Here is an 18,906-nt window from a genome sequence, read left to right as displayed (position 1 = left end):
AAATCTTAAGAGCCTAATGATTATTAATCCAGATCTAATTGTTATAAAAAGTTGGAGCAATAACGCAGCTTAAGGAGATGCTTACCATCTCACTGCTGCTCTGAGTCCGAAGGTCAGTGGTTTCAACCTGGTGGTGGTAAGCTGCTGTGGTGAGTTGTCAGCATCAGAGGTCCTTCATGATGAGCAATATGGTCTTTCATGTTGCTGGCTTTATCTTCCTCACTCTAGGATCCACTTGAGATCATTTTTATATGCTTGCTAATGTGCTTATATGCCTTTGCTCTTCATTGGTTTGCAGTGCTGTGTTACATCTACATATGTAAAAGGCGCTGTATGTCAGATACTATTTCTTTCTTGCTTGTTACCCCTAAAACCAGTTTTGTCCAGGCCTGTATTTCTTTTAGCTGACCGCTGGTGAGTTATGGGGCGTCCAGTGCCAAGTCCTGTATGAGCCATCTCTGTTTATCCCATGCCTGCGCTACTCTCTGCTGCATCCTGCATCTCTACTTCTCAAGGCCTCTGCTACCATCCCAGGCCTGTATTTCTCTACACTCTGTCATTGTTGCAGAGTTGTGAAAATCTCATTCTATAGAGAGTAATTGCTTGCTACTGCTTTCTGTGGACCTGTGGTTGCAGCATGCCTGCGAAAACAAAAGTAGAACCAATTAGGCATAGGCACCTGGTCAGTTAGAGAAATTGCTATCACAGCGAAATCAAGTAAAAGTTTCAGGCAGGTCAAGAAGAGTTCAGCCAAAGTAAGCCTGGCAGGCTTTATTTAGTCCGAAGGCCTTGCAAATGCAGAACAGAGCTTGTGGTCTGCTACTAGCAGTAGCAATACCATGTTACAGGGCTATATAGTTGTATGGCAATGGGAGGGATGATGTCGAAGAATTATTCAAACATATATGTGTTTGAGAAGTAGGACAGGACAGTTAGGGTATATTTCTTAGTAGGGAGTTTGAGGGAAAGTGGGTGACGAGGGGCTTAGAAGGCCAGTGATGTTTTGGACTAGGCTTTATCTGCAGAGGCACCACCATCATCTGGTGGTGTTGGTTCTAGCCTGTGAATGTCAGGCTCCCTCAAGGGAGAGGCTGCGTCACATATTTGAATCTGTAGCTTGAAGCTGAACTTTGTCATCTGCCATCAGTTCACCTTCTGTTCCCAGCAGAGCGAGGGAAGAATGGCACTGTGGAAGCAAAGGCTTCCAGTGGGTTTTGTCTCCCACATCTTCAATTCTGTGCTGTTTAGTGTTACTTGTTTCCTCCTTGTTTTCCTCTCTTTCCTTCCCCAGCAACTACGTTACAGATACAGTCCCTTACATCCTGTTTGGCTGCTTCTCCCAAAGCAGGCAGCAGCTCAAGAGCTGCTTGCAGTGTGGAGGAAGCATGTGGGAAGATGCAGGTGGTACGTCTGTTGTGAATATTGGTTTGAGAATTGATGTGACAGGAAGGAGATTTTCTGCTTGTCTTCTGACATACAGAGACAAGTTACAGAAGGTACAAGTCATCTTTACTCTGCTTTTCTCCTCTCACCCCCATAGCTTTGACTTCTGTCATGTAGTTCCCCCCTCCCTTGTTTCTGCTAAGTACAGTAGAGGTCATGCTGGTGAGTATTGATATATATGGCCGGGAAGTGTGCTGGTAAATGAGGGTGAGGATGAATTTTGTCATGGAAAGAGGGTATAAGTACCCAGGGACAAGACCACGAAGGAGATGATAGCTGTGGTGAGCAGGGGAAGAAGGGGAATGCAGGACCATAGCCTGTTATGAATGCAGATTACAACCTGAACAAATACACCTACAAATCTGTTTCTACTATACCAAGCATCTCTGGTATATTCCTCTGGAACTCTTTTACTGACTTCCGCTGCTTTATTGCTGTTCATCTGTCCATGGAGAACATATTTGTCTAGAATGGTCAGATATATGGTCACTGTGGAAGTGTCATGTGTTAGAGAGGTGCTTTGTAAAGGTGGAGAGTGTGTTGGGTCATAAATAGCTCTTAAGCCATATGGAAGCTGCTTGAATTGTTTTGTCTTTGGATTTTTTATGGTTGTGTTGATCACTTATTTTCAAATGAAGCTTCATAGCAAACCTTTCAATAAAAATAGGAGGTATCTGAATTTCCAGACTTTCCTAAGGGAAGAGTGGGTGTTCTGATGTGTAGTCTAGCTCTTCCTGGGAGTGATGTGTTATGCTTTGGTTCTTGGATAGAGCTGTAATGGCAGAAGGTATGTCAAAGTTCTCCCCGGCTGTCTTCATGAATTTAGTGTAGGACTTTTTTTTTTTTTAATGTGTGGGAAGAAAGGCTGCTGTAAACTACAGAACTCTGCTTTGAATTCAAGCCTCAAACTGCTGCTGTAGATTTCCGAGTAAGTGTGCTATATACTCTATGTTACAAATCATTTCCTGGCTGGAATATGGATCTCTTCCCTGATGGTATTAGCTTTTTGTGTGTTTTTCCTGTTCTCCCAGCCTTAAGTCATCATCTTCTCAGTAATTTTCCTTAGCTTCCAGTAGGTAGTCCTTAGGTGTGTTTATTCTTGTGCCCCTTAATATCTGGGAACTGTTGCCTAGGCATACCACTCTGATCATTCATGCATATTGCTTTAGAAGTTGCAGGTGCCAGCTGTGATTCTGCAGCCAAGAATGAATACTGCTGCTAAAATAAGACTTACAGTGCTGATGCTATATATTGCTTTCTCTTCTGCAAATTAAATTGCTGGCATTGTCTAGTCATTCTATTTGGCTCTTTTTTTATTAGTGTGTTAAGTAAAATCTTCTTAATGTTGTGTGGGAAAATTCTGTGAAGGCCAGAAAGCTGATGGATAGCTGTAGTTCAGAAACATTCTGTACACCAGAAAAATTATAATAACTGTTTCTATCTGCTTCTCAGAAATACTTCCATAAGCAAAGCTTTCTGCAGCTCTGTCAAGGAGAACAGCTGATAAACCCCTGAAATACTTGTTTTGCAAATCGCATGTGGAAGATGACAGGATTTTGTACAGAAAGATGGAGTAAAATAATGCAAAACATTTCTCTGTTACAGAAATTTATTGGCCTGTTCTATGCAAATGCATATTTCTGTTCCCAAAGCCCATAGTTTTAAACGCAGGCATTTTGTATTTATAAGAAAACTATTTCTACACACTTTGGATTTCTTTTTTAAGCAAAGCATCATTGTGAAAAGACTACAAGGATCTTCAGATATTTGTGGTAATGGCAACATAAATGAAAAATCACTGCAGTAAACTAAGTTGATAGTTAGAAACAGCTTTTCATGTTGAAGTCTTAATTATTTTCATGTTACCTTCATGAAGGCATCTAAACCTTATGTATAACTGTTTATGGAAATAGTACATTACAAGCCAGCAGGAATTGCAGAAACTCTTCCTTCAGTTCCCTGAAGATCCCTGGAAAGCATTGCTCGGAATAGAGAGGTTTATGGTAAGTTAAGTGATGCTGCTGTTGTTGATACTCATGATATCAAGCCAGACAAGCTAATGGCTCTAATACCTTTGCCAGTTCTAATTGCATTAGCACTGTCATGTTTTTCTGGCTCTGGGCTCATGTACATTGCTGTACATTTGTTCTGTGCTGTTCATCGACTAAAGCTGCCTAGGAGTCAAGGTTACAGTTCTGGGCAAAACCTCCAGTTTAGTAACTTTTAATGCTTGCATAATATTTCTCTCTCTCCCTCTGACTCCCTTCTCAAAAATAGTCCCCTGGACTGGTAGTGGAAATAATTTTTCTGCAGGCAAATTATGTGTGCACATAGCTAATTCAGTAGTTCAATTTGGCTTGCTAAAAAAGTACAGTGCAGTCTGGTGGGTGTTCTGGTCTGAAAGCAGTCGGTATCTTACAGGAGATGTGTTTTGATGATCCTGGTGTTTACAGGACTGATGACTTTTTCTTGCCATATGTTTGTTTTGTTTTTTTTTTTTCTTTTATGGTAGTCTAGTGGAGATTTTAAACATGAATCTGCTATCTTAACTCTGAAATATATTTCTTTAGGTACATGCTGTTAGATGAAGTATGTGCTTTAATTATAGTTAATGTAGGTGGGCATCCTTTGCTCTTCAGGTTTATAGACAATCTCAAGTGTATGTCATGAAGCGTTCCAAGTGGTATTTTTGTGATGTATTTTGATTTTATACAATGAGATACACATAGGATATGGAAGTTGTGAAACACTGGGCTTGGAGTTAATTTTTGTCATTTTTGCCCTTTTTCTAAACAAGCCAACCCCAAAAGAACTAGTTGGGGAAGAACAAATGCTAGTTCTTTACCTAGTGCTTCATATTCCATGCTTTTAGTCATCTTGCTGTCTTGAGACATAAACACTTACACTGAACCTTGCAGAACTGCTTCCTTCCAGAGCTCTGTGTTGCCGACTGCTAGCCACAACAGAAGAAGCTTTTTATATTGAAGTTTTGCTATATCTTTGTTTAAATGGGAATTTTATGTTGTGGTGAGCTTTCTAATATTTTTCTTTTTTCTTAAATCTGGGTTCTGGAAAATATTTCCCCTTTTTTGAAAACCTGTTGGGGTTAAAAGTTATGATTTCTGTGTCTCTTTCAGAAGGCTTTCCTTAGCTGATAGTTATTCTACTCTTTTTCCCCACCCAAACTTGAAAGAGAAGGCATGACTTTAATATTAAAAATTGAATCATTCTCTTGGGAGCCTGAATAAAAAGCAATTACCATTTTAGTCAAATTTTCTTCCTTGCTGTCTCATGTAATTAGGTAGTGTCACCAGCTTCCTTTATCTTACTAGGGAAAAATAGCTAAGGTGTAGATTCACATCACGCTTAATTCACTTGAGCTATCAGACATTTCCCGCCTTAGGTGCTTACCCTGGCTGTCCCCAGCTGCATGCTCTAACTGCTTCCATTGCATTGGATCCGATGTTTACATGCCCACCATGCAACTCAGGTGTACGATTTGATCTGCCAGCTGAAAAAGTGTTTTCTGCGAGGACTTGTGTCCACAGGATTACCTGAGCTGATGAGAGGGGAAAGCATGGCTGGGGATGAGGAAGGAAGTCGCTGCTCCCCTCTGCTGCCCCTTAGCTTGAGGAAGAGGCAAGGTGAGGGAGGCCTTTTTCTGGGGATGTGATTTTTTTTTTTTCTGTAAGTGCTGTCAGCTGCAGTGGTGGGTTGCACAGCTGGTGCTCATCTGGACACTCCTTCACTTCTGGGGCTGAGGAAGGTGTGCAGTTCATTCTTTCCTGAATTTCAAACTGTCTTAGACATGTAATTTAAATGTTTTTGGCAGGAAATACAAGGTGACTTCTACTTCTAAAAGAGAAGCTTGTGGTGTTCACATTCTTTGATAGGTAAGAATGAGAAAAAGACTACAGCTTTGTTTTTATATTTTGAATAGCCTTGCTGAGCCAGCAGATGCTTGCATTTTCAATTTCATAACCCACTTAAAGACAAGCTAGTGGTGTGTGGTTTTGAGAAACTAAATAATTATTTCCGAAGTAGTTTATGGTCTAGAGCATTTTAAACCAGTTGCTTTAAAAGAACTCTTTTTTTTGGAAGAGAGAATGCCAATTTATCTTAATACCTACAAGAAAACCAACTACAAATATGCCATTCAGCACTGATAACTTGCTAATTTTGGGTAGACTTGTATTTAGAAATGCATCCTTATTACTGGGCTTATGACCCACATATACAGAGGGTTGGTAAAGTAGTAATGGTAAAGACCTGTCTAAAAGTATTTAGTTTTACTTTGGTTTTGCAATAGTTTTAGACAAACACATGGGAACAGATGGCTCAGCTTCTTTTCAGTGTTCCTGAAGTCAGTAGCTTTTTTTAAGCAAAACAAAATGACTTAATGACAGTGGTGTTCCTTTGAAGGTGGTTAGAAGAGCTGGTGTCATGTAGATGATGAAATATCTCCAAAGTTGCCTCAGCAAAAATGACTCTTCTGATTATGCAGGAATGTGGGCAGTGAGTTCACAGTTGTGATGTGATTTTTCTTGCTGTGTTGACTTGTTGACTCTTCTCCATGTACATGAATGTTTGGGTTTAGTCTGTTTTTAATTGTGCAGTGATTTCTGATACTTGAACGTCATCTTTACAGAGACAGCTTGAAACCAATCCGAACTAAAATATTTTGAGCCTAATTTGACTTAGCTTGTTATCGCAGTTAGCTGCAAGATGAAGGCAAGCTTTAGTAATCATATTTGTGTCGGTCAGTGCAGTGGATCAAAAAGTCCTTGTGATCTTCGAGTCTGCATGTACTTTCTAGTTTTAGTTTCAGCAAGAGAGCGTTATCATGTTGACTTTGCAAAGCTGGATGTTGGATTTCCAGTAGTTAAGGGCTTGTCCTCATTTTAAGCTGAATTCTTCCATTTTATTTCTGTGGTTTCATTTACCCAATTATATGATTCAGATTGATATGAGGGTAGTTCAGCTCCTTTGTATACTGCTAATTAATCCTTTTGCCCCACTCTTTCAGTTCATGTATGGATTAATAGTTTCCTCTGCTCTTTATCTTATTGCTGCCTAGTCAGGATGCCATTTCTGTCACATGTAGATGCACAGTGCCTATTTGTGATGAAGTTTTGCCCAGTGTTTGAGGATATGTATTGAAGCCACTGTAAGAGGTGTACTCGGAGTCATAACTGTGTGTGATCTTAGGGAAGAGCATGAGGAAAACAGGCACGTTTGGTGGTCTTGCTGATACAATATGCTTGCCTGTTAGCAGAGCATCTGTGCAATGCTGTTGGTGTCAGTTGGCTTGCAAGGCTATTCTTCACTAGAACCTGCTGGAAAGCTGGAGGAGCTTGTTGGGCAAGGAAGGGCAGTTATGCATTTCAGCTGCAGAAGGTCACTGAGCAAAGGAAAGTGCTAAAAGTCTATTGATTCTTATCTCAATAGCTGTAATCCTGTCTTCCCCACATTTGGCCTTGTTTTCCAGGGCAATTCCCAGGAAGTCTTTCAAGTTTCTGTGCCTAGATTTGTCTGTTACAGAAATTATATTGCATGTGGTATCTGTCCGTAGTATGGAAGCTTTACACTATGAAAATCCCTAGTGATGAATATATTAACTATGCCAGTACTTGGAGTAATTTTTTTAACCTTCTGTGAAAGAGAGAAGTGTTAGATAATTGAAATGTCTGTTCTGAAATACTGTGTTGTTTTTTATCTTATTTCAGAGTTTTAAGTTTAAATCTTGATTTGGAGCATGACAGCTTCTGTTCTGGTGAGATGAGCACTAATTAACCCCTGCAAAAGAAAAAGTAAAACTTAAAAAATACATATCTCTGTGCACAAGTGTTAGAAACTATGGAACTTTACAATTTAAGTGTTTGTAAGCAAAATTGCAAAGCTCACCCTTAAGAATAAAGCAAACCCTATTATGTGGAAACTGGGATTAACATAAGCTTGAACATCTGTAAATCAAAGCGTGTGTTAGGGTGAACTCTGGCCTCGTGATGGCTTCCACAGGGAATTTCTAGGTTCTGACTGTTGCAGGCCATTGCATCAGAAAAAGAACTTGCTCCAAAACTGTACTGGTTTCTCATGTTTTACAACCAACCTCCACCCCTCCAAAAAAAAGCCCAACACTTTAAGGTATGTGCTACTTCAATGTTTTTTTAGCAGATACTATGTAATAGCTGAGGGTTTTGTTGTGGTTTTTTGTGTGTTTTTTTTAAACTGGGATTCTAGTTTTAAGTATTGCTTCCTTGCTTTACTAGCAAGAGAAACTGATGTTTCTACAGATCCTGCATCTATTAGTCATGGGGTTTTTCCACTTTTCTGACTCAATAGCTTGCAACTATGTGGGATCTTATAAGTAGGAGAGCTATTGGCTGTCTTCTTATGTCTGACTTAGCCAGCGGTAGGTGACACCTTTTAATCTATTTCCTAACTCTCCTTCAATTTTCACACTGAATGTTTCATGCTTTCTCTTACAGGCAGGATTTGGGATTGTAGCTTTACTTGTCATTGGTTTTGCTTAACATGTAACACTGGTTTAGGTTGGATTTTGGAGTATCACTTTCTGATACTGGCCTGATTTGATGCTTTGATTGTGTGAGATATGTTGAATTTTCTTTGCCTGTGACTGTCTTAAAAATCTCTAAATGCTTACTTGGGATGATCTGAGTATATTTGATGCTGTTTTGGTACAGAATGATGTGCTAGCATGGCATTAACTAGTGACCCAATGAATATTTGGGAATCTACTGATAAGTGGCTTTCCCTGTGTGCTGCAGGTTTTCAGTAGTCTATGCAGACAACGTGTATTGGAATCCTTTTGGGCAACAGATGATTTCTTAATGTCATTTCTAGGGCAGTAAGGTCGGTATTTTTCAGTATAAAGTATGTAGATGTTTGTATATGCTACTTTTAAAATGCTTTGGAATATTTTGGTTTTACATTGTGTAATCCCTGCTTAAATGGCAAAAGGCAATGAAATTGCATAGGGGAAATGTAGAAACACTTTTTTTGATCAGTGATGTGATTGTAAAGAAAAATAGTTTGGCTTGGTATCTGAAATGTGGTGATCTCTGCAGGCTTGTTATGGGTTACTGTCATCTCCTTTAATTAGGTGGACTGCTGTGTCTTTTCCCACTGCATAGTTTTGCCCTGTATTAGTCACACACCTCCATGGAAGAATGTCTGCAGCTGTTCAATGTTTTGAAAATTGCTTGTTTAAGTTTGAGTGAATTACACACACCTAACTCTTGCTGTAATTTACTGCATTGAAATGCTGATTGAGCAATTTCAGAACTCTCTTCATATCTGGCAGCAAATATAGAGGCTAGCATCAAAAGTATGTGAATACGGAAGGTGGCTCAGGCTTCACTTCTGAAATGGAGACAAAAGAAAATCAGGGAAATAACTCCTTCTCAGCAGTGCAGTAGCACTTTGTTTCCAGTTTCACTCTTTCCAGACCTCCTTGAGCCTCTTGCGCTGGGGAAACATGAGGTTATCTGGGTGTGTGAATTGGATCAACAGCAAGCCTCCTTTGAGCCCAAAGCATTATGAGCTTGAATGGCCTAAGGCAGTGAGGCTGTGAAGTCTGTATACAAAGTCTTCATGTGAAAGCAATTTGAGGTCAGAACTGAAAACTGTTTGAGTGTACTGCTGCTTTCAGGTTCCTGTATCAGGCACTCTTAGGGTTGGGGTTAGGACCCTTGTGAAGGCTGAGTGGAGGGGCAAGAAAGGATGGGTGGAGACCTTTTGGAGGACTTGGAGGAGAAGGTTCCTGGCAAGAGTATTTGGGTTTCTGAAATGTTTGTGAACTGCTTAAAGTTTACAGGAAAGTTTCCTAGGTGTGTCTTCCACTGCCAGGGCCAGGTTGGATGTGGCTTTGAGCAACCTGGTGTAGTGGAAGGTGTCCCTGCCCGTGGCAGGGGGATTGGAACTAGACAGTCTTTAAGATCACTTCAAACACAAACCATACTGTGAATCTATGAAATAAGCTCTCCTGTTATGTATCTAAATGCATTGGGTTCCTTATGCCATAAGAATCTCCCAGGAAGAGAGGGAGGGCACCTTCTCCGTCTTCTTTTCAACTTCCTTTTGTTATGAAATCCTAGTGGAATATTGTTTTAAAAGGTAGGGAAATTCAAGGTCTGTATGGGAATAAACTCTTAGTGATGGAAGGCAATATTTGAATTCCTTGGCTTTCCAAAATATTCTTGCTGTACAGTTCTTAAGAATTATAACTGCATATGTTGCTGTATATATAAATGCAGGCAGCCTGAATTTTACTTTTTACTTCATCCAGGCTCAAATGTTTGAAGCCTGCTGTGTCGTTTCTTAGTAAATGGAAATGCAGTAGAAAGTATAGATTTCTTGGAAACCATTGACTTGAGCAGTGGAAGCCAAGGTTGGAAAGGCTCTTATACTGTGTTTATGCCACTGTTGTGACAGCTGAACAGTCTTCATTACTATTCCTGAAGTGTTCTTGCTGGTGGGTGTTAGAGCTTAATAACTGTGGATTAATTTTTTCAGTGTTTGATTTGAGATCTTTTTTTTTAGCCCCAGAGGAGTTTTCTTCAAGGTTCAGTTGAAGTGAATTGATTTTAAAAACAAATAAACCCCCACCCCCTTAAAGCCTGTATCCTGGAAAACATAAGGTGCCATAAGCATCCTCTTTTCTAATAGCATAAGAACCATGTTGTTTACGTTTGGACATAACTTTCTGTGTAAAGTTGCAATATGAAAAGTCAGCCTTGAGAATATCCATGTAAAATATAAGCTGTTTAAAGGCTTGGCTCTTTAACATCTCTACAGCCACATTGTTAAGATCCTGTAGTAGTGGGAGCAGTACAGCCACGGAAGAAGTAGTAGTGGAGCTTGTATTTTGGTCTCTTCAAACTATTTCAAACTTGGATTTGACTCAATCTCCTCCATTAACTCTTAGAGTAGGAGGAAGTGAGCAAGTGTGCTTAATAAACTGATATGCTGCACTTAATGCAAAAAGAAATGTGAGGGCCTATATGCAGGCCTAGATGTAATATAGTTAGCCTGATATGTGGGTCTTAACTCTAGGTGTAGAGGTGATTGCTGACATTTTTATTTCAGCTGTATATGCTGCTGCGGGTGTACAGCCAGTTAAACTGCTTATAAAAACAGCTCTTAACATCTGACTTGATGTTTCAGCAATTTATTAAGGTGGAAATGGCCCAAAAGTTTGTTCTTTCCTCTTGGGGGAGGTGGGAATTGGTTTAAAATCTTACATTAACAATCTGAGGTACATTTTTTTGAGAAATGTATTGCTTATCATGTCAGCACATAAGTACTACTAGGTATATTCAAGACATGTTTTTTCTTCTCTTGACTAGAAGTATCTCTGGTAATAAGGATGTTGTACAGTCAAGTGCTTCATTGTACTGCTTTTTATTTGGTTTGTTCAGTCTCTATAGAAGAAAATGTAAGACCTTGAAAATACAAATGAGCAATCTTGGCCTTTAAAAAAAGTGCATTGTTGCTTACTTGTGCTATTGTCACATATAGGCAGTGTTTGGTGACTTGCTGATGCCCAATTTTGGGGGTAAAATGGGTTTGTGAATGACAGCATTCACCTAAACTTGCAAAATTATTCTCTCAACCCTCTCCTTTTGTGAAGGGAAATACTGCTTAGACATACTGAATTTCAGAATCTTTAAAGGAATAATTAAGTACTTGATTTTCTTTATTAATACTCAACTTCTGGGTTTGTAAATTGACAGTGCTGGAGCTGTGGTAGTTTAGAACTTGCTGATATCTTGGAGGTCCTGAATTTGGAAGAAATTTATTTCCCTTATTTTGTGGATGTGGATTCAGGTATTTGGTGGGTCAGCCATTGCTGACTGATTTGCCCTAAGTGGGTGGTAATAACTGAGACAGTGAAATTGTGAAACAGAGTACAGTTTTCTGTTCAGATATCTTAAGAGGGAGTTAGATGAGAATAATAGCATATTGATTAAATGATTTTTGAAACTGCAGGCTGTGATAAAAGTAGCATCCTAATACTTTCTACTTTAATAGACCAGTTTTGGTCTGAGTACCATAGTTCTGTGTGTGAAGCAGGGAACAGGTAAGTCTCCTTTCTTAAAATTGCATCCTGAGTGTGATTAGGTGGAAAAACCTCTGGACACTAGAGTTAGACTTTGCTTAATTCTCATGGTACGAGTCAAGAAAAAAGTGCATCTGAACTACAGATATTGTTAAAGGACAGGGAAATGCCACTTCTGTTTAGTTGCAGATGAGAGGTTATTTATAGCAAGAAAAGAAAATGCTTTTGAAAGAGAAACTTGATGTAATGCCATCGAATAAAGAAGGGTGCATATTTCAGATGCTTAGTGAAACTTCTTTTGGCTTTCTTGAGGTCTGGGAGAAGTAATCCTAAGGCAAGTGGTAGAAATGATTGCTTGCCAACTGCACTGGCATTTTTTATGATCTGCTTTAGAGTCTGGCTCGGGGCTGAACTGTGTTTTTCCATGTGACTTCTTGTCTTGAAAGACAAGAATATTTTGAAAGACAAGTCTCATGGCAAAGCATAGGCAGCTGTTACCCTAAGTTGGAAGCTGTGAAGAACTTCCACTTCTTTGCTAAACAAAACCACAGTAGCTGTTTTTGTTTGCTAAAGGGTGTTTAAAGGGGCAGGTAAGTGCTTCTTAATAGTTATTAAATTGGTTATTAAACTGGTTATTAAATTGCAAGATTTCTCCTATTTGTGCTTCTTATTTGGACTTTCATTGTGGGGGCTGCTCTTCTGTCAGTGGCACCTACTGTGATTTGAATGGCCAAACATTTTATCTTTCAGAGGAACAAAGTGAAACGGTCTAGTTACATTCTTCCAAGAAGTTTTATTAAATCTCACATCTAAACTTTTAAAGTAAATGTTGCAAGAACTGGACAAGTTTCACTGTTCCACCTCCCTTCAAGCTGACTAAATGTGTGAATGTTTTTTCTTTTCATCCTACTGGGTAGAGTAAGGTAATAGTGCATAATGGTGTGTTAAATGTGGGTTTTGCCCCTGCAATGCTTGTGTTTGGTGATTGATTTTACATTTTGAAGCTTTTGTTTTATGCAGATGGCTTCTACTTATGTAAACTTAGAGTTTGAACTCTTGATAACCCTACTTGCCTTTTGCATTTTAGTGCAAAAGATGATATTGATATTGATGCCCTTGCTGCTGAGATAGAAGGTGCAGGAGCTGCAAAGGAACAAGACTCTCAGAAATCCAAAGGCAAAAAGAAAAAAGAGAAGAAGAAACAGGATTTTGAGTAAGTTCAGGTTTTTTCCTCTATCTTACTTTGTGGTAATATACAAAAACTCAGTTACTGAAGTACCATAACTTCTTTCTTATTTTAGTGAAGATGATATCCTGAAGGAGCTGGAAGAACTGTCAATAGAGGCACAAGGAGGGAAAGTTGACAGGGAACCTTCTACAGGAAAGGTGAACACTGAGAGGGAGGTGGGCTATTTAATAGGAAGTATTTGGAATACGAGACACCTCTGACCCAGAAAAGTTCTAGTGTTGCAGTGTGGTTGGAGGTCCTATGTGAAACCTGGCAGCTAGCATGGATTCTTAATTATACTTGATCGTCTTATCATAGCAAAGTCAGTTGTGAAAGATTTTAACAGAAGCCATGGCTTCATTATTCAAAGCTGATCAGAATAAATTTTAATTGTGGGTTGAGGTGTAGTACACTTGTCAGGAATAGTTATTGCTTTCAAACTTTGTCTTCAATAATAGAATTTTTTCTTGACATCTCGTGAGCTAAGTAGCAGCATTAAAACAGCAAGTAATTTTTCATGGCTGATTATTTAATTGTTTAATTACCAGGTTGAAAATGACAATGAAGACAGCTTATCAAAACAAGATAAAAAAAGGAAAGGAAAGAGTAAAAAAACCAATCTGGAAAATGACTATGACAGTGAGGAAGTGGAAGATAAAGATAAAAAATCTAAAAAAACTCAGAAAGCAAAACAAGACATGCTTGCTGGCAGTGATGATGATGATCATGAGACACAGCTTAAGAAAAGCAAAGGGAAAACTCAGAAGTCAAATAAAAAGCATGATCTCTCAGAAGAAGATGAAACTAACATTAAGAAAAGCAAAGAGCGTGGGGGGGCAGTGTCTACAGGTGAGAGCGGTGATGACTCGGATGAGGTCTCCCAGTCTAGAAAAGGTCAAAAGAAAAACCAAAAACCCAAGTCCGCTCCTGCTGCTGAAAGTGGGGATGATGAAGAAGAACCTTCATTCAAAGTAAAAACAGTGGCTCAAAAGAAGGCAGAAAAAAAAGAACGTGAAAGGAAAAAACGTGAGGAAGAAAAAGCCAAACTGAGGAAGCAGAAAGAGAAGGAAGAACTAGAAGGTGGTAAAGAACCAGCAAAGCTGAAGGAAGTTCCAAAAAAAGCTGAAGAGAAGGCTTCTCCAGAAGTCATGGCAACTGCTGGCCCTGGGGAAAAAGGAGAGACTCCTGCAGGAACAGAGGGTTTGTAATGTGGTTTCTAAAACTGTAATTTAAACACTGTAGCTCTCGTAAGAAGGCCAAAGAGTTGGCAGGCAGTGAGGAGGATTTGTTGCTTTATTCTGAATCTGGAATACCAGACATTTGGTAGCCTTGTCTGCCTCTTTGTGTTGGCTTACGTGGCTGTGCTTTTTCTGGCCTGTAGTTTGTTCAGGTACATGGGAAAACAAAAGCCAGATGGTGAATTCTCATTACAGTGTATGCTTACGGTTCTGTATTGCAAGCATACTTCTTTACTTCCCAGTTATTCTGTTACTTGAAGACTTCAGGACCTGACTTTGTAACTTAAGAGGCAGTTTTAATTTTTTCTTAAGCGCTTATGTAGTAGCGAGTCAAAATGTTCCTCCTTTGGTGGTGCTTATCATATTTGAGATGTTAGTTGTATTTATAGTATCTTTAACACTTCTGGGATCTTTGAATGTATACCTCTTCTCTCTGTAGCTGATGACAATGAGGGGGACAAAAAGAAAAAAGACAAGAAAAAAAAGAAAGGTGAGAAAGAAGAAAAAGAGAAAGAGAAGAAAAAGGGTCCCAGTAAAGCCACAGTTAAAGCTATGCAAGAAGCCTTGGCTAAAATGAAAGAGGAGGAGGAAAGGGCAAAAAGAGAGGAGGAAGAACGTATCAGACGACTGGAGGAACTAGAAGCAAAGCGCAAAGAGGAGGTACCGTGTATCTTACCCTGAGGGTAGAATGAGGGAGAGGGTGATCTTAACCTGTACCCTTGCGGGTTGGCAGATTAGTCCTTAACATGTTTCTCACCAATAGAATATACACTTGCCCAGCTTTTGTGCAAACCATGCTTTAAAACTTCTGTATGTTTTTTTTAACCTTTTTCTAGGAACGATTAGAGCAAGAGAGGAAAGAAAGAAAGAAACAGAAGGAAAAAGAGAGGAAGGAGCGATTGAAGAAGGAGGGAAAACTCTTAACAAAAGCTCAACGAGAAGCCAGAGCCAGAGCAGAGGCTACTCTTAAACTACTCCAAGCTCAGGGTAAGCAGTAAAGTTTAAAGTAGTAATAAAATAATAAAAAATTCATACCCCTCATTGCTCTGTGCTTGTTTTTTCTATCTGCAGCTAGGAGAGCAAATACTGAGTGATTCCATGTAAAGCTGCTCTGTTGTCAAGGAAGGCAGTGTGTGCCCCCTTTCCCCCCTCCTTTTTTTTAAGTAGGTTTAAATGTCTGTACATTTTAGTTTTACTCTTTAAATATCCAACTTCTTAATACATTCCACTCGTGATTTAAAGAAGTTAGTTATGGAACTTAGGAAACATCACTTCTTTCCATCGCCTAGTCCAAAGGTCAGGGAAAGCAGATGGGCTGTGCTGCAGATCTTGTAAGACCAGTGATCTGGATCCTCTTAGATTAATTCATGTGCTCACTTAAGCAAGTGCATTGTCTTGCCTCAAGTTAGCTAGTCCACGGGAACACTACATTAGCTTCTTTGCATTGCATGGGAGCTTTCCTGCTTTTCTGTCAAATATAATCTGTTTCCATTGCAATGAAGTAAATATATCCAATGTATTGTAAGCCCGTGTCCTAGTTCCTGGTAACTTGTTTGTGGCTAAGACAAGAAATGAATTCCTGAGTGCTGAGTATCCTTTTTGTATTTGTAGAGAACACTATCTGACACTCTGCTGGTAGGTGGATGTGTGAGGGTAAGAACCTCTGTAGCTAGTAAAATGTTCGGAGCTTTTAAACATACAAAAAGGCCATTTCTCTTCAGTTGTTTCTGTAGTTATTAAAATCCTTCTATTTGTGTGCTGCCGTAACTGCGTTCTTGTCGCATTTACACTGTAAATCACGCAGTACTTGAAGGAGTTCTGAGTGTTTCAGAAGGTGCAGCAGTAATGAAATTATTCGTTTGTCTTTGTGCCAAACTTCTGTTTTTAACTGAATCCCTTCCAAAATTACAGTACTGTTTTTTTGGTGAGGTGAAGATGACGCTGATGACTTGAACTTGGCATTATCTTAATACCAAAAAAGGTCTATGTTCTTAAACCAAACAAACCAACCCCCAACACTGAGCAAAAGGGAAAATATCTACAGAACAACCGTAAGCTTTTAAGAAGACCCGTGCTTAACTGCTCTAGATTGTCTGAAACTAGGATGACTGGCAGACTGGTTTTAAGTTAGCTTTAGCACAGCAGCCTTTAAACTGACATATGCTTGTTAAACTTGAGGAATGTTTGTTTAGGAAATCCTCTGTAAGTATGTGATGGCTTCAAAACTGGAGACTTAAGACCAGACTGGGCTGTCCCAGTCCCCACCCTCCCCCCATTAGTGATCTTTTTGAGAGCGTTCAGAGTATTTGAAGAACTATACTTTGCTCAAGTTTTGCAGCTTTTGAAAATCAGACTTTTTAACAAGATATGCATCAAACCTACTTTTCACTCTCTTCCTTCCTCCATCTTGCAATTCTGGAAAATGTCTTCTCATGTAAATCAAAGCTTACGTTTAGTAATTAATCACTTGGATTTTTTTTCTAACAATTTTTTTTTCAGGTGTTGAAGTGCCATCCAAAGACTCTGTGCCAAAGAAGAGGCCAATATATGAAGACAGAAAGAAAAAGAAGCAGCAGCAGCCAGAAAATAAAGAAGGTGCAGTTTGCCTGTAGGGAATCTTAATAGACTAGTTATACTTCTGGAAGTGCTTGTGGACTAAGTCAGCTAATCCTAAACTAATTGTGCTTCAGAGTGCCTGTGAGGTTCTTTTGACACCCCCACGTGCAAGTGCTGATGTATTGGGATCCTAAAGTTATTTTAAAGGCTGCTCATTTAATCCTTTGTTTTACAGTCTTACTTGACTGTTATTTTTTCCTAACCTGCGTATTTTCTTCAGAATTTATAAAGGTTGGAGGTGTACAGAATGTCAAGGCCTTTTACAAATGTGAGATTGAATGCTTGTGTGAATATGTAGGTTAAATACAATGTAGTGTAAATAACAATGACTTGTGATTAAGTCTAAGTAGATGCCCCAGGATGAAAGGGGATTGATCCTATGTTTAGTATGTTTAAGTTGGAGACATTTTTTTTGTTTTTTTTTTCTTGTATATAAAAATAGTATTAAATTTCCAGGGCATGAGTGGTTCAGAGAGGTTGCATTTTTGAAAACATAGAATTTATTGCACTAGTTAGACATAGAGTGAATGTGTCAGAATTTTTTACTTTTGTGTGTTGTGGTTTTCCTGTAGTATTACTGTGTAATTACTGTAGTAATACTGTGGGGGTATTACTGTGACTCTTAAGACTATTCCTTATGTTAAATGAAAGAAAGCCTCCTTGCATCAGTTTTTTTCTTTGTTGTTTAGCTCTTTTTTTGGTTTCTTTTTTTACATATGACATGCATTATGTGGCTACTTACCACTTACAGGAGTGTGTGAAAAGAATTGAGAGCAGTGCTTATCTGAATTGATGATTTTTTAAAAATACGGAACTGTGGAGCAAGAATGAGTAGTTCATTAGTATGACTTCATTTTTATCTTGTATTTTAAAGAAAGTAAGGGTTTTTTAATGTTCAAAAGCAATGGTAATCCTCTTAGACAATAACTGACCTATCACATAATTCTGTTTAACTGCTTGGAAAGCCAGATGTTTTTCCCATTAGCCACATGGTCTAACTTTTGTTTTAGCTCAGTAAGTGGGAGTTCAGTTAGCTTGGCATTAAATAAATTCAGATTTTGTTTACCTGTAACAGCACAACATAGAACTTAAATGTGAAGCTGTATGTCTAAGTTGATTTGCACTTTGAAAGAATGTAGCAACCCGTTTGCTTTCTTGCAATTTCAGAAAGTGTGGAGGTAACTTCCCCAGCTGAAGACGCTGTAGAACTGGAAACACCAGTAAAAGAAGACACTCCTCTTCCAGTAGAGCCAGGTTAGTAGTAACGCTAATGACCTTAAAACGCATAATAAGACTGTGAGGCAGTGCTGCATGGTAGGCATCATACTTTGTTGGATGGAGACTGACTGAGTAGCCATCCTTTCTTGAGGTAGTTGCTGTTTTTTTTCCTCCTTTTCCTAAGGGTGGGAACTGATGGAATTTTATGGAATAAGAAGGCATGAAGCTTCAGAATGGGACTGTAAAGGTCCCTTATTCTGGGTGAACTTCAGTGTTCAATTGGCTTAGGCAACTGTCTCAAATAAGCACATTCAGTGCCTTATGATTAGTTCTCTTGACTTATTTGCATTCTAAAAGGCTGTTTTGTCAGTTATTAGGTGGGGGTAGGGAGGAAATATGCTGCTTCTAGTGTTGATAGTGCAGAGTTCACAGTGATTGTATTCTTGATTCCAAATGTTTTGCTTTCACAAGTGCTGAATGCAGTGGATATGGGTTAGCTTGTGGAAGTGAGTATCAGCATAGCAAGTGATTGTTGCCCTCATTTTTATCTACTTTTACTTGTTTTGGCAAAATCACATTGTACTGGACTTCTTCCTCAGGAAAGGGACTGTTTCAATTTTTACCCTTATGCTGAAGTCAAACAAATACTGACAAAATTTCCAACTTTTTGAAAACAAAGCTGAATGTGTACTCTAATTCTAGCTTGACTTACCTCTTGAAGGAGCAATTGCATTGCCATAAAAAGAAGGGCTTGCTGGCAGAACATTAGTTCCCAGTTAATATTCTAGCAGTCTGGAACTTCATTTCAAAGAGCTGAAATTTTATGACACTCCTTGTGCTGCAACATATGTATTGTTTAATGCCTCTTTTGGAGAGGGTTTAAAGTTTGCATTTTCCTATTTGTCTGTTATTAAGAGCTGCAGTCTCTTCATATATCTGACTGAATTCCTGCTGGAATGAATATATTTAACACTTCTGGAATCTGCAGTATAATTATGTTAAGGCACCTGGAGTCCTAAACCAGCACTTTTTATAGACAACTTGTTATTTTCCCACTAATTAAAATTAATGCTGTAACCCAA

At 38.9% G+C, this 18,906-nt stretch overlaps 1 protein-coding gene and 1 long non-coding RNA gene across 4 annotated transcripts in view; both read left to right on the top strand.

The window, feature by feature from the left end:
* Positions 1-18,906, top strand: part of EIF5B (eukaryotic translation initiation factor 5B) — a 37,214-nt gene that overhangs the window by 3,208 nt on the left and 15,100 nt on the right. For 2 of the 3 annotated variants that reach the window (XM_075092910.1, XM_075092900.1), the window contains exons 2-8: positions 12,612-12,737; positions 12,826-12,910; positions 13,301-13,952; positions 14,430-14,650; positions 14,827-14,977; positions 16,490-16,585; positions 17,774-17,860. In XM_075092910.1, coding sequence (XP_074949011.1) covers positions 13,451-13,952; positions 14,430-14,650; positions 14,827-14,977; positions 16,490-16,585; positions 17,774-17,860 — 1,057 coding nt within the window. In that variant the 5' untranslated portion in view covers positions 12,612-12,737; positions 12,826-12,910; positions 13,301-13,450. Of the gene's footprint in view, positions 1-6,420; positions 7,588-12,611; positions 12,738-12,825; positions 12,911-13,300; positions 13,953-14,429; positions 14,651-14,826; positions 14,978-16,489; positions 16,586-17,773; positions 17,861-18,906 lie in introns of those variants that run through there. The other variant, XM_075092918.1, reaches the window with a different exon arrangement.
* On the top strand, positions 1,484-5,336 carry LOC142057322 (uncharacterized). The gene is made up of 3 exons (XR_012660602.1): positions 1,484-2,371; positions 3,357-3,446; positions 5,276-5,336. It is a non-coding gene; the product is annotated as an uncharacterized LOC142057322 (long non-coding RNA).

The sequence above is a fragment of the Phalacrocorax aristotelis genome, chromosome 1 (assembly GCF_949628215.1).
Source record: "Phalacrocorax aristotelis chromosome 1, bGulAri2.1, whole genome shotgun sequence".
Lineage (NCBI taxonomy): Eukaryota > Metazoa > Chordata > Aves > Suliformes > Phalacrocoracidae > Phalacrocorax > Phalacrocorax aristotelis.
The sequence above is the reverse complement of the archived record's forward strand: the minus strand, read 5'-3'. Positions and strand labels throughout refer to the sequence as shown.